The following is a 16,430-nucleotide window of genomic DNA, read 5'->3' as shown; positions in this document are numbered from 1 at the left end:
TCATTTAACAAAAGTGTATGTCAGAGACACTTGTCCTCTTTCCTGACCGACAAAATGCTACTCACCTTAAGAACAAAATTGTCCACTCTCTTTGTTTAGGTAATATAAGTTTGTTGTGTATAATAGGACTTTCAAATGCTCATTGTACTATATAGCTTTATTGGTGATTTCATAGTGGTCTTCCCATAGTTGATATAGATGTACAGTATATTTTTTCACTGGCAGTCCCTTGATGTACTCATTGAAAGGTTTTTCTTTGATATCAGCAGCACTATGTGTCAAGTTGATGTTTGGCTGAGGGAAGCATCAAGTAACTAAAAAGGAAGTAATGTATCTTCCAGCATATAAGGCACAAATTTTCCCACAAAAAGTCTTGGAAAATCAGCCAGCCCCTTATATGCTCAAGGTCAGGGTCAAGGGTAAGCTTTGGATTATGCGTTAGCAGTTGTTTACTAACGTTATGTTACAATTGCTTAGAAATATTGTCTTGTATGTCTCATATGATCATGCATCTTATATGCCAGAAAATACAGTAACTACCATGGATGCAAGAATTTATGACCAACTCTTAGTGCAAAGAGGAAAGTTTAGACAGTGTTTCAGTTCTTCCTCAGCTAACTTATGAATGACTTGATCATGGTTCACGACACCGAAATATTGTGTAAAATTTCCACTCCCAATCATGAGTTAGTTGTGAAGTAATGATGTTAGTTGTGAACTGATGATACTTGGTGTGCTGATATATACAGTACTGTCCAAAACCCTTTCAACATTTAGTCCTCTGCTGCATGCAAGTAATTAACTCAACGGATTATAGTATTTTGTCAACAAAAATATAACATACAACAGGTATACATGGCAGCAAATGATGAAGCATCAGTCATAAGTGTACATGCTTTGGTTATGGTTGTATTGTACATAATTTTTTGGTCAGAAGTGCTACATGGGTTTATGGGTCACAGAACTTTGTAAGTCTTACTTCAGATTAACTTGCTAAATTGTGAGTTCTAAAAATGTATTTTGTTATTGTTAATTTAGTAAATTTAAAAATTTAAAAAAAAAAAATTCTCTAAACCAGCATTTTCAAGAGGTGGTAAATACAAATTCACTTTTGAGAAATAATTGTCTAAATAAATCCTTTCCTGTGTTTCATATATTAAAATTGTTTAGCCATTGTATATTAGTGAAATATTAATGTTTTTTTTTTCCATTTTGGTACAGTGGAACCTCAGTTTTCATCATCAATTCATTCCAGAAAATCTGACAAAAACTGAAGCAATATTTCCCGTAAGAAATAATGTAAATCCAATTAACCCGTAAATGGTCCAAACGTATATATACGTTTTTTCAACATTTGAAAGTATGTATAAAAAAGTAGATCTTTTTGTTTTTTACATTTGAAAATGTGTAAAAAAAACTTTGATCTACTTTTTTTTTGTTATATTTGAAAATATGTAAAAAAACGTAGATCTGCTTTTGGAGCACTACACATTTGAACGTAGATCTGCTTGGACCGTTTACAGGTTAGTCCATTCCACACACCCAAAAGTATTAAACAAAAAATACATTTTATAGAGAATAACTATACTTTTACCTACAGGAAACAATGAGAAATAAATATATATAAAGCACTAATGAAATGGATAAATGAACATTTAACATCACTTTTACATTTATTGAAGACACTTGTTGGTGTATGGAAGATGACAAGGAGGAGAGGTTATCTCTACCACTACCACCCTCTACCACCATCACTGCCACCCTCTTCCACAATCATTACCACCACCCTCACTACCACCCTCTACTGACGAAAAATAAAGCCAGACTGACTCGGAACAAGTGGGATGCTTTGTGTGGGTGCGGGCGGACACATTTGGTATGGCGGACCACTGTCAACTTGAGGAAAACTGAGGTGATGAACGAAAACTGGGACAGAATTTTGACAAAAAAAGTCGAAAATCGAATTCGATGAAAACCAGGGCAACGAAAACCAAGATTCTTCTGTATGTGTTTTTTTTTTTTTTTATATATTTTTCAAATACACACATACACTAGGCTTCATAACTGTGTATGCATTAACAGATCACAGAAAATGAGACTGCTCACCATAACTTAGTTTTAAATATAGAGTGGACCCTCAGTTAACGATGCCATTGGATAGCAATAAAATTGGATACCAATACGTTTTTGCATCAAAATACTGGCTCGGTTAACGATAAAAGACTCGTTCTGGGCGAATGTCCTTAACTGTGTCCACGCAGCCTGAGCCGCCCAGCCACTCCAGTCTGCCATTGTTTACAAGCCAGTACAGACAATTCCACACATATATGCGATACATTTTGTATTCTATTGTTTTTAGTGCTTGTAATTGCTAAATAAGCCACCATGGGCCCAAAAAAAGCTTCTAGTGCCAACCCTGTGGTAAAAAGGGTGAGAAATACTATTAAACTGAAGAAAGAGATACTGTAGTTGCAAAGTACAAAAGTGGAGTGCGTGCCTCCAAGCTGGCCAGGTTGTATAGCAAACCCCCAATCAACCATCGCTACTATGTTGGCCAACAAAAGGGCAACCAAGGAAGCTGTTGTTGTGAAAGGTGCAGATGTGCTTATCAAACAGAGATCACAAATACTCGAAGATGTGGAGAGACTGTTGTTGGTGTGGATCAACAAGAAACAATTATCAGGAGATAGTGTTTCACAGTCAATTATATGTGAAAAGGCAAGGCAGTTGCATGCGGATCTCAAGCTGGTAACCCCGGAAAAGGACTTGCTATCTAAAGTCCTTATGGAAGGGGATTCTCCTTCCACACAATAATACACCTCCATCCTCTCTCCTCCTCCCGTCTCATCACTAAGTCTTCAATAAAGGTAAGTGTCATTTTATGAATTATTAATGTATTTATTCTGCATGTCTCATTGTTTTCTGTGTAGGAAAATGTATATATCATGTGAAAAAAAAAAAAATTTTTTAATACTTTTAGGTGTCCGGAATGGATTAATTGGATTTTCATTATTTCTTATGGGGAAAATTAACCCTTTGACTGTCGCAACCCCCAATCCTGAGGTGTCTCCTGGTGTCGCAAAATTTAAAAAAAAAAATTATTTTTTCTTATGAAATGATAAGAGAATCTTTTCCCGATTGTAATGACACCAAAAAAACGAAATTTGATGGAAAACTGACGGAATTATGCTCTCGCGAAGTTAGCGACCTCTGCGCTGTTCACAAATCGGCGATTTCGCCCACTTTGAGCCCTATTTTCGGCTAATTCCATTGTTCCAGTCGCCCAAACTCATAGCTATTTCTTTAGAACTCCATTTTTTCTATCGATTGAGTACAAGAAACTGCCCATTTACCGATTTCAACTACCTAATAATGTGGTCAGAAATTTGCAATTTGGCCAATTTCACGAAAACTAAAAAATATGAAAATTTCAAAATAAGGTCCAGAATGAACAATGCAGACATTCCTGACTCTAAAATAACATTTTCTTTGTTCATCAGTCACATCTCCAGGCCCCTCTGATATTAGTCTTGCTTTCTATTTTGAATTTTTTTCAAACAAAAAATAGAAGACTTACTATTATGCAGACTACTGCAATACTGTAATAATTGTATAAATAACATCAACCCATTCATGACTGCATATTAGAATGGCTAGTTGGACATTTATTGGACAATGGCATCATTTGTTTACTTTTGAACATTGGCAAAAATCAAACATTTCCCCTACTTTGAGCTCCATTTCTAGGTTCTGTTTATAGTAAAATCAATCAAAATCACCTCTATTTCTATAATATGTTTTCCATTCTATCAAATGAGGCCAAGAAAACGAGAATACAACCATAAATACTACACGAAAATAGACCACAAAGTCGGCATTTTAATTAAAAAAACGGTCGGAGTGTTTTTTTTCTCATTATGCACTGCGTGCTCCAGGATTTTTTTTATATGGTGCACACTGACCACATAGACCCATTCTCTCACATGTGGGCCTACCAGCTTTCTCCTGCTTGATTTGAAGCCGCTAGAATTTATGAGTATATATATATATATACGTCAAACACGGTACCTCGTAAGACGTATATATACGGCCGCGACAGTCAAAGGGTTAATTAGGATAATGATAAAATCAGTTAAGGACAAGCTTTCTGGAACGGATTAATATCATTAACTGAGGGTCCACTGTACAGTGTGTTATGCAAAAATATGTATGGGTCATACATCGGTTTGCATGTGGCCTGCTGTAACAGCTTAGTTGATCAGGCCTTGATCCATCATGAGGCCTGGTCATGGACCAGGCTGCAGAGGCATTGACCCCTGGAACACCCTCCAGGTATACTCCAGGAATGCCCCCCAGATATACTCCATGAACACTCCCCAGGTATACTCCAGGAACACCCTACAGGTATTCGCCTAAGCTAGTACTTGGTATTACCCTTTCTCTTGATGCACTCATAAGGCTAACTTATGGAGGATAGGAAAATCAGTACCCCTCTCACACCTCCTTAACAGCATTCAAGATTTTTGGGTCAGAGGACATGTACATGTTACAAGACTTACGCGTTAAAAGTTTCCAAACATTCTCTATTGACTTTAAGTTCAGTGAACATCCAGATCAACCATTAAAGAATGGAAAAATCACAATAATTTATCCAATTCTTTATATTTTTGGCAGTATGTCAATGGGGCACCATCTTCCATACAGAAAGCTGCCCTGGCACTTCTTAAATCTGTCATGCAAAAAAGTCTGCTGAAGGTGTTTTTAAAGACATGCATATTTATGATGCTTACTGTCTGTATGTGCAGGCACACATGCATGTGTGCATGTAATTACCTATATGAACTGTTGTATTTGTGTGCCTCTGGCAAGACAGTGATAGTGTGAATGATGGTAAAAGTGTTTCTTCTTTGCTGGGTCACCCTACTTTAGTAGAAGACTGCCGGTGTGCTAAAGATAAAATATATATAGTTTTGGAGTGGTTGGTGCTTTTATTTAATTAACCCTTTGACTGTCGCAACCCCAAATATGTACTGAAGTGCCTCCTGGTGTCGAAAATTTTTTGGAAAAAAAATCTTTTTTTTTCTTATGAAATGATAATCTTTTCCTGATGGTAATGACACCAAATGTATGAAATTTGATCAAAAACTTACGGAATTACAATCCTGATAAGTTAGCGCTCTCGGCGATGTATATGCATAGGCAATTTCGCCGACTTTGAGCCTTATTTTCAGCCAATTCCATTGTTCCAGCTGACCAAACTCATAGCTGTTTCTTTAGAACTCCATTTTTTTCTATCAACTGAGTACAAGAGACTGCTCATTTACTGATTTCAACTACCCAATAAAGTGGTCAGAAATTGGCAATTTGGCCAATTTCATGCAAATTAAAAAAGATGCCAATTTCAAAATAGGGTCCAGAATAAACAATGCAGACATTCTTGACACTAAAATGGCATATCCAATGTTCATTAGTCACGTCTCCAGGCCCTTCTTATATTACTTGCTTTTGATTTTGATTTTTTATTCACATAAAAAATAGAAGATTTACTGTTATATATTATTATTATTATTATTATTATTATTATTATTATAATAAAAAAGATTACTGTTATATAGACTACTGCATTATTGTAAAAATGGTATAAATAATATCAATGCACTAGTGAAAGAGTATTAAACTCCCCAGTTGATGTGTATTGGACGTGTGGTGTGATTTGCTTACTCTTGAACATTGGTAAAAATAAAACATTTCTGCTACTTTGAGCTCAATATCAAGGTCGTTTTCATCATGAAACTAATCAAAATCATCTCTATTTCCAGCCAGTGATAAAGTGTAGCATTAACAGTGTAGCAAGTAAATTAAGTGATTAAGCGACAAAAAAAAGGATGACATGAAACTGACTCCTCCAATGTTGTTGGAGGTACAGTGGACCCTCAGTTAGCATCTGCTTTGGTATAAAAAAAATTGGCTCGGATAACACCTAAAAACTTGGTTAGGAGCTTTTGTCCCAAACGTGTCTGCATGGCGCCCTGAGCGGGCCGGCCAGTCACCATGTGTACCAGCCAGTGTGTCATTGTTTACAAACCACTGAGGACAGTTCCATGCATACATGCGATATAGGTACATGTATTTTGTATTATTCCATTGTTTTTAGTGCTTGTAACTGCTAAATAAGCCACCATAGGCCCAAAGAAAGTTTCTAGTGCCAGCCCTGTGATAAAAAAGGAAAGAAACACAATAAAATTCAAGAAAAAACTCATAGCAAAGTACCAAAGTGGAGGAGGAAGAGAGAGGGGTGAATGTGCCTTGTGCAGTGATTCAGTGATTCTACAATATGTATGATACTAAAGCAGCAGGTATCGATAAAGGCTATAGTGCCAGCCAGCGATAAAGTGTAGAATTAACAGTGTAGCAAATGGCAAAGAAAAAGCAATGCAGTACAGGTCCGCCATCACAAATCCGGCAATCAGTTATTCGGCACTAATTTTGCTAGTATAATTTCAAATTTCCAGGGTCGCTACACCAACCTGCTGGTACTGTTTGGTGGCGCTACTTGCTGCATAAGTCATTCCAATTTCTTTTTCTCCTTTTATTGTTTTAACCTGCTTACTTTTAGCCCTACCCATGGTTCCAGTGAATAAAAGAAATACTTCTCATTATGTAAAGCACCTACACAGTACATTATCCATTAAAGATAAGGTGGCTTTGAAGCCACTGTCGGTTGCCATGAGCTCAGTCTCATGAAGCAGGAGAATATGCTTTATTACGCTAATATCAACACTACAGCTTATTTGCCTATCACAATTGCTCTAATATGACATAAGAAACAATATAAATAACATAAAACATGTTAAATACTAGAGAATGAATAATATTTGGCATAATACCGAGCAGTTCGACGGAGGTATGAAGAGGATATGGTATACAAATACCATTCTCCTATCCCTGTCTTGGGGGCTTATATTAGAGAAAGCGGAGTATAGCACAGGGCTAACTATGATATGCACTCGTACTCCACCATAAACATGAAACAAAAGTTATTTTCTCTCTATAGATTATCACACATAGCAGCATATGTGTAGAGAACCTAGGATAACCCAAAAAAAAGTCAACGTGGCTTATTTTTATTACCTGGCTTGGGTTAGCCATATATGATTCTTGGTAAATATTCGATTCCCAGCCAGGGTAGAAACATTAGGCGTGTTTCTTTACACCTGTTGTCTATGTTTACCCATCAGTAAATGGGTACCTGGGTGTTAGCCGACTAGTGTGGGTGTTATCCTGGGACACTGACCTAATTTTCTTGAAATACTCAGCATAACAAGTGGCTTTCTATATAGTAGCATGTCACTGATGTCAGCTAGGCCTGTATACCTTGTACATGTACGTGTAGTAAATAAAGATATTATTATTATATTATTATTATTATTTTCTCTGTTGTTTGTTGGGTTATCTTATTCAAACTTGGGCAATGTATGATGAAAAGATACTTCTTCACGTACACCAAAAATGAAAGAAATCAGGCCATAAATAGCGGAGTTCACTTCTCAGCCATTAGAAGCCGCTTAGCAGTATATTTTTGTACGGTTGTTATTGTGATATTCTCATTTTTTCGGTCTCATCTGATAGAATGAAAGATATATTACAGAAATAGATAAGATTTTGATTGCTTTCATGATGAAAAGTACCTTGAAATTGCGCTCACAGTAGCGAAAATGTTCTATTCTTTAGCGAAGCTCAAGAGTAAACAAATGACGTCACCGTCCAATGCCTGTCCGCCTGCCAGTCCAATACGGAGTCAAGAATGGCTTGACATTATTTATACAATTATTGCAATAATGCAGCAGTCTGCTTAACAGTAAATCTTCTATTTTTGGGGGAATAAAAATTCCAAATGAAAAGCAAGAGTAATATAAGAGGGGCCTGTAGCCATGACTAATGAACAGAGAAAATGTTATTTTAGTGCCAGGAATGTCTGCATTGTTTATTCTGGATCCTATTTTGAAATTGGCATCTGTTGAAATTTGTGTGAAATCGGCCAAATTGCCAATTTCTGACCACTTTATTGGGTAGTTGAAATAAGTGAATGGGCAGTTTCTTGTACTCAGTTGACAGACTAGAAGTAAATAAGTTTATTCAGGTATACACAAATACAGTTACATAGATTATCATACATAGCAGTGTACGTATATATATAGAGAACCTAGGATAACCCAGAAAAGTCAGACAATGCGACTTATTTCCAGTACCGGGCTTGGGCCTGCATATATGATTTTTGGTAAATTTTTTTTTTTCTTGGTTGTTTGTTGAGCTATCTGCTGTATAGTCCTTATGGCTTAGCACTTCTTTTTGATAATAATAATAATGTTGAGCTATCTCATTGAAACTTGGGCAATGTATGATGGAAAGATGCTTCTTAACATACAACAAAAATAAAAAAGACGGACGATAAATAAGGGAGTTAACTTCTCTGCCATTAGCAGTATATTTTCGTATGGTTTTTATGGTTGTATTCTCATTTTTTGGACTCATTTGATAGAATGGAAGATATATTACAGAAATAGACATGATTTTGATTGCTTTCATGACGAAAAGTACCTTGAAATTGAGCTCAAAGTAGCGGAAATGTTCAATTTTTGCCGATGTTCAATGAACTGTGTAAGTCAAGTTGGTTAATTTTATTAAGTGTATTCTAACCTAACCACTCTGTAATTCGGCAAACTCAGTAATCCGGCAAACTACAGGTCCCAATGATGCCGGATTTGTGATGGAGGACCTGTATAATACTGTATACACAGATTATTATTATTATCAAAAAGAAGCGCTAAACCGCAAGGGTTATACAGTGCAGCAGGGCAGAGAAAATGGGTGGCAAGAGGGAGAGGGATGATTATTAGGGTATGGAGTGCAGTGGATAGTACAGGGGATAGAGGGTAGCAAGAGATTAAGGTAAAAAGGAAAGGGGAGAGTGCTAGAGGCATCATCATCAGAGTTTGTGTAGCAAATCAGTCGCTGTCAAAAAGTCAATGAGAGAGAGTGGATTAAAAGAGGGTCCATCAGCAAGAAGGGAAGGAAAAGAAAGGGCAGCAGAGCGGAGACGACGTTGGAGGTAAGTTCTGCGTGCTCGTTGATAGAGTGGACAGTCCAACAGAATATGGCTAACAGATACTGGAACATGACAATTCTCAGAGAGGAACAGGGTGCCTCTCCATGAGATACCCGTGAGTAAGACAAGTGTGACCAATGCAAAGATGGGAGAGACTAGTCTCCCAACCCTGACATTGATGACAAGAAGATGGCCAGAAACTTATACTCGGTTTAATAGAATGAAGTTTGTTATGGAGCAGATTAGACCAACATTGTTGCCAATGGGTGCAAAGGTGGGTAGCAATTTCAGCAAAATAGTCTGTGAATGGAACCCCTCTATATGAAACTGGGAGGTTAAGTACTGCTGACCATGCAGCAGTATCTGCCTGTTCATTGTCCTGTACATCAACATGACCAGGGACCCAGCAAAAAACAATATCTTTGTGTTTGCTAGAGATACGGCATAGCTAAATTTGGATATGACTCTATCCAGTAGATTTTGTCTATTATTTGCCATAATAATGGATAATTCTGTACCCATCAAACTTTGTCCAGTATTTCTGAAATCAATTTACTGAACAGATTGTCCTGTATTTCCAAAATCTGTTAAATGGAGGTCCATTAAATCAAGGTGTTACTGCATGTGCTTTCATTTTCTTATCACTTTGGCCATCTTCCAATGAGATAAGGTAATGTGACAAAATGCTTTCACTGCCACTCATTCAATCACCATCTTGCCAGAAGCATGCTGACATTACAGCATGTAACATCCCCACCCCTCCTTCAGGGTACAGGCACTGTACTTCCCATTTCCAGGATTCAAGCCTTGCTCATTAAAGATTTTTCTGGAAATAGTCACAAACATAATTTATCTACTGCATGAGATATTCTACATTTCACTAATACTGTTCTTTGAAACATTTCAATGTAGTTAAAAATTTTCTCTTTGTATAAATACCTAGGTACCATATTGTGAGATTAGGTTTTCCTGTAGTCTTTAAGGCATACCGAATGTTGCAATGTTTCTTTTATCTTATGAGTTCTCTCATGTTTAACTAGTTTAGATTTTTCCGAATAATATTTTAGACACACTAAACACTGGAAAGGTTTCTCTCCCGTATGAATTCTACTGTGTCTTACCAGACTAGATTTTTCTGAAAAGTTTTTTAGACACACTGGACAATGAAATGGTTTTTCTCCTGTATGAACTCTCATATGTCTGTTTAGATCATTTTTTCCTGAAAAGAGTTTCTGACAAACTGAGCAATTATAGGGTTTCTCTCCTGTATGAAGTCTCATGTGTTTAATAAGATCAGATTTTCTTAAAAAATTATTTTGGCACTGTGAACACTGATATGGTTTATGTCCAGTATGAACTTTCATATGGCTTATTTGTTCATATTTTGTTTTAAAAGGTTTGAGACATTCTGAACACAAATATGGTTTCTCTCCTGTATGAATTCTCTTATGTATTACTAGAGCATTTTTATTTGAAAAGTGTTTTAGACACTCTTTACACTGGTATGGTTTCTCTCCAGTGTGAACTCTCATATGTACTGCTAACTTAGCTTTCTCTGAGAAGCCTTTATTACACTCTGAACACTTAAATGGCTTCTCACCTGTATGGACTCTCATATGTATAACCATATTATAATTGTGTGAAAACTCTTTAAGACACTGTGAACACTGATGTGATTTTTCTCCTGTATGGAGTCTCATGTGTGTATATAGTTTAGATTTTTCTGGGAAACCTTTATGGCACTCAGAACACTTATATGGATTTTCTGCCATGTGGACACGCATGTGGATAATTTTTTGAGATTTGGTTTTAAACTGTTTATGGCACACTGAACACAAATATGATATCTCTTTCCTATGAACTCGCATGTGTGTTACTAAACCATTTTTTCTTGAAAAGTTCTTTGAACACTCTAAACATTGATATGGTTTCTCTTCTGTATGAACTCCCATATGTGCTGTTAGGTTAGATGGGTCAGAAAAGCCTTTCTGGCATTCTAAACACTGATACAATTTCTTCCTCATATGGACCTTCCTATGATTTATTTGTTGAGATTTTGTTATGAAGTATTTAGGACACTCTGAACATTGATATACTTTCTCTTTCTCTACTCTGTGAGTTCTCATGTGTGTTATCACACCCTTTTTTCTTGAAAAATACTTTGGGCACTCTGAACACTGATATTTCTCCTCAGTATTCACACTCATTTTTGATTCTAAGAAAGACATCTTAAAGTCTAAAAAAATTCTGATCATATCTTGTTGAAACTGCCATTTTAATTACTAGTGTAATCTTCTCTTGGCAAAGGTTTGACTTGATATTCCTTCATGGGGAGAAGATGCCTTGATGATAAAGGGCTCTTGATTCAAAGAATATGAGCTAAACTCCCTTAGATCAAATGTGATTGCCTCCCATTTTCCCAAGAACTATCTGACTTCAAAATTTATCACTTCTTATTAATAAAATGATTCACATGATATGAGTACATTACTGTAAAAAATTAAGTCAATTATATGCAAAAATCCTGGTTTATATATTTACTCAATGTGATTTTTTTTTTTAGTAAACAGACCTCAATAAAAAAAATTTAAATACTCAACATTAACATGGTTTTCTTCACTACAAACCTCATGTGTTAAAGCAAGTTTACATAAATATTTGAGTCACTGCAGACTCTCTGTGATGAACAAACAACACATCATTTATTCTGTCATGGATTCATACTCTGATGTGATTTTTTTAACTGTAAACCTTCTAAAGATGAGGTAAAACTAATTTTAGTTACTCTTAAAGCTGTAGTCCAGTAACTGCAACTTTGACCTAACATTATACCCCATACAGGTTTAGCACATTTTTTTAATACTGTATCATAATGCAATTACTTAAGTGTTTTGTGACCATAAACAGTTTTGAAAACATTATTATTTACATTTTCTATAAATTCATAAATAAAAATAACATTTATCAGGCTTTCATAAGCACTGCTGTAACAACCCCCAAAGATACTTTAGTTTTTGTAAATATTGATACATTATAGTTTAATAAATGATAATATTCACCCAGACTTATATATGTAAAAAAAATGTTGAAGCTACATTTTAGTACAATAAAGAGCATGGAATTTTCTAGTTAACCTACAGAATGGTTATATCACTGATGCTGATGTTGCATGTTGTGTTCCTGGTACATGAACCACCTGCAAAGATAATACTACACATTAATATGTTGTGTTCCTGGTACATGAACCACCTGCAAAGATAATACTACACATTAATATGTTGTATTCCTGGTACATGAACCACCTGCAAAGATAATACTACACATTAATATGTTGAGTTCCTGGTACATGAACCACCTGCAAAGATAATACTACACATTAATATGTTGTGTTCCTGGTACATGAACCACCTGCAAAGATAATACTACACATTAATATGTTGTGTTCCTGGTACATGAACCACCTGCAAAGATAATACTACACATTAATATGTTGTGTTCCTGGTACATGAACCACCTGCAAAGATAATACTACACATTAATATGTTGTGTTCCTGGTACATGAACCACCTGCAAAAATAATACTACACATTAATATGTTGTGTTCCTGGTACATGAACCACCTGCAAAGATAATACTACACATTAATATGTTGTGTTCCTGGTACATGAACCACCTGCAAAAATAATACTACACATTAATATGTGTTCCTGGTACATGAACCACCTGCAAAAATAATACTACACATTAATATGTGTTCCTGGTACAAAGCTAATACTACACATTAACATGTTGTGTTTTTGGTACAAGACCTACCTGCAAGATAATACTACACATTAACATGACTTCAGTAAGACTGAAGAACGAGACACTTGTGCAACACTTGGGAATCTTTATTATGGAAATGTTTTCTTGCAAGTGGTTTCTTCAGTCCAATAGAGAGAAAAATGATGAAGGAGGAGGAGGAGGAGTTTGAGGTAATCAGTCCCTCAGTCTGGAGGCTGAAATGCTTCTGTAATAAAGATTCCCAAATGTTAAACAAGTGTCTCATTTTTCAATTGGGTTTCTAAACCATATACTATATCATATTCAGTAAGACTATTGTCATATAATATATAAATGCAAATTTTTATTTTTTTATGTGGTACAAAATAAAATATTGTTAGGCACAAAAGAAAACCAGTAGTATGCAATGTATTTTGGGCACTTAACCTGTAAGTGTGAATGCCAAGTAATCAAGTTTCATGCAAGGAATTCATGGTGTCAATTCCTTGGAACAAAAGCCTTTCACCAGCATGCAGACAACCACTTTGAAGGATGAGTAAGATGCCACTTGAATGGAGAGAAATGGAATACATACCATCATGGTGGATAAAAACAAATGCAGTATAATGTGAACGTTCATTGACAATATTTCACCCACACAGTGGGCTCTATCAAGTCACAAACAGATCTACCTGAGAAGAGAGTATGTGCTGGTGAAGGGCTCTTACCTGGAGTTTACCTGGAGAGAGTTCCGGGGGTCAACGCCCCCGCGGCCCGGTCTGTGACCAGGCCTCCTGGTGGATCAGAGCCTGATCAACCAGGCTGTTGCTGCTGGCTGCACGCAAACCAACGTACGAGCCACAGCCCGGCTGATCAGGAACTGACTTTAGGTGCTTGTCCAGTGCCAGCTTGAAGACTGCCAGGGGTCTGTTGGTAATCCCCCTTATGTGTGCTGGGAGGCAGTTGAACAGTCTCGGGCCCCTGACACTTATTGTATGGTCTCTTAACGTGCTAGTGATACCCCTGCTTTTCATTGGGGGGATGGTGCATCGTCTGCCAAGTCTTTTGCTTTCGTAGTGAGTGATTTTCGTGTGCAAGTTCGGTACTAGTCCCTCTAGGATTTTCCAGGTGTATATAATCATGTATCTCTCCCTCCTGCGTTCCAGGGAATACAGGTTTAGGAACCTCAAGCGCTCCCAATAACTGAGGTGTTTTATCTCCGTTATGCGCGCCGTGAAAGTTCTCTGTACATTTTCTAGGTTGGCAATTTCACCTGCCTTGAAAGGTGCTGTTAGTGTGCAGCAATATTCCAGCCTAGATAGAACAAGTGACCTGAAGAGTGTCATCATGGGCTTGGCCTCCCTAGTTTTGAAGGTTCTCATTATCCATCCTGTCATTTTTCTAGCAGATGCGATTGATACAATGTTATGGTCCTTGAAGGTGAGATCCTCCGACATGATCACTCCCAGGTCTTTGACGTTGGTGTTTCGCTCTATTTTGTGGCCAGAATTTGTTTTGTACTCTGATGAAGATTTAATTTCCTCATGTTTACCATATCTGAGTAATTTAAATTTCTCATCGTTGAACTTCATATTGTTTTCTGCAGCCCACTGAAAGATTTGGTTGATGTCCGCCTGGAGCTTTGCAGTGTCTGCAATGGAAGACACTGTCATGCAGATTCGGGTGTCATCTGCAAAGGAAGACACGGTGCTGTGGCTGACATCCTTGTCTATGTCGGATATGAGGATGAGGAACAAGATGGGAGCGAGTACTGTGCCTTGTGGAACAGAGCTTTTCACCGTAGCTGCCTCTTGGTCAAAGGAATTGGAGATATCTTCTTCCAATTTATAAAACCTGATTGCTTGTGTGACTCCTATGGGTTCAGCTCTTCCAAATTAATATACAGGTGTAATAATAATAATGCAATTAATACTATTAATAAAATTAATGATAAATAATAGCTCTCACTATCTCCCACGTAGAGCTGTATGGCCCTTGTGGTTTAGCGCTTCTTTTTTTATAATAATAATAATAATAATCCCACGTAGATCTACGCTGTAAGCATGGCTCCCTGAAAATATGCTGTTAGTAGTAAATTTTGACCTTAACATGGAAGAATGGGTCTGCATAGTATAAAATATAAAATAATCCTGCATGATATAAAATAATTAGAAAACACACTTTTCATCATAGTCTCATTTACTGGTATGCAAATTCCAGTAGAATGGTGCCACAATTTATGTACAGAAGAATACCAAAGTTTGAAATCTTACCTTGGGAAATATTGTGATGGTAAGAACTCAAGGAAGGCATGAAGGATTGCTGAGTCTGCCAGTGTCCCATTTTTGTGCTGCGTGAACAATTAGTTCGTGACCCCCATGCTCATCATGTGAGTGATCCAGTGCAGAGATAACCTGCTGGTGTATCACAATAATTAGGTACTGTACTATATATGGGCAATTAATTATACTACACAATAATTACAGAACTGACACAATAAACATATATTCTCTTATGTGATACACTAATGTACTAATTAACTCTTATGGAAAAGCCAAGTAAGAAATATAGTATATATATCAGCTAAACTACATTTATAACAAGATGCAGCACAATTATATCAGAGCAACTGAGAAAGATTGCCACAAACTATTAGCAATCATCCAAAGGGTAACTGGTCAGAGACCAAGCCACAATAAGTAGACAAAGGATGGAGCCTCCAGTACCCCTTGTCCTGAATGATCCACACAGGTTTAGCACTCCATGAACTGCATACAATCAACAGAAATATAAAAAATTAATGATTCCTTCCCATGTTCTTTGAGTATACCTGCAGACCTGGAGTATACCTGGAGGGGGTTTCAGGGATCAATGTCCCTGTGGCCCAGTCTGAGACCAGGCCTCATGGTGGATCAGGGTCTGATCAACCAGGCTGTTACTGCTGGCCACATGCAAAGTGATGTATGACCCACAGCCCAGCTGGTCAGGTACTGACTTTAGGTGCCTGTCCAGTGCCTTCTTGAAGACAGCCAGGGATCTATTGGTAATCCCCCTTATGTATGCTGGGAGGCAGTTGAACAATCTTGAGCCCCTGACACTTATTGTGTTGTCTCTCAGTGTACTTGTAGCACCCCTGCTTTTCATTGGGGGAATGTTGCATCTCCTGTCAAGTCTCTCTGCTTTTATAGGGAGTGATTTTCATGTGAAAATTTTGTACTAATCCCTCTAGGATTTTCCAACTGTGTATTATTATGCATCTCCCTTGCCTGCATTCCAGGGAATACAAATCAAGGGACTTCAACCATTCCCAGTAATTTAGGTGCTTTATCGTACTTATGTGCCGTGAAAGGTCTTTGTATACTCTCCAGGTCAGCAATTTTGCCTGCCTTGAAGGGGACAGTTAGTGTACAGCAGTATTCCACCCTAGAGAGAACAAATGAACTGAAGAATCATCAAGGGCTTGGTGTCCATAGTTTTGAAGGTTATCATTATCCATCCTATTGTTTTTCTAGCAGATGTGGTAGATAAATTGTTGTGGTCTTTGAAGGTGAGTAGTTCAAGG

The 16,430-nt window shown here is 37.1% G+C and overlaps 1 protein-coding gene across 8 annotated transcripts in view; it reads right to left on the bottom strand.

Moving 5' to 3' along the window:
• Nucleotides 1-142: 142 nt before the first annotated feature.
• Nucleotides 143-16,430, bottom strand: part of LOC138852548 (zinc finger protein 84-like) — a 20,068-nt gene continuing 3,780 nt past the window's right edge. For 4 of the 8 annotated variants that reach the window (XM_070083928.1, XM_070083933.1, XM_070083935.1 and 1 more), the window contains exons 2-3: nt 15,142-15,285; nt 143-12,302 (exon numbers count right to left, since the gene is read on the bottom strand). In XM_070083928.1, coding sequence (XP_069940029.1) covers nt 10,066-11,361 — 1,296 coding nt within the window. In that variant the 5' untranslated portion in view covers nt 11,362-12,302; nt 15,142-15,285 and the 3' untranslated portion in view covers nt 143-10,065. The remainder of the gene's footprint in view (nt 12,303-15,141; nt 15,286-16,430) is intronic. The other 4 variants (XM_070083934.1, XM_070083930.1, XM_070083929.1 and 1 more) reach the window with 1 other exon arrangement.

The sequence above is a fragment of the Cherax quadricarinatus genome, chromosome 11 (genome assembly GCF_038502225.1).
Source record: "Cherax quadricarinatus isolate ZL_2023a chromosome 11, ASM3850222v1, whole genome shotgun sequence".
Classification (NCBI taxonomy): Eukaryota; Metazoa; Arthropoda; class Malacostraca; order Decapoda; family Parastacidae; genus Cherax; species Cherax quadricarinatus.
Note: the sequence above shows the minus strand (reverse complement) of the source record. Positions and strands in the feature narration are given on the sequence as shown.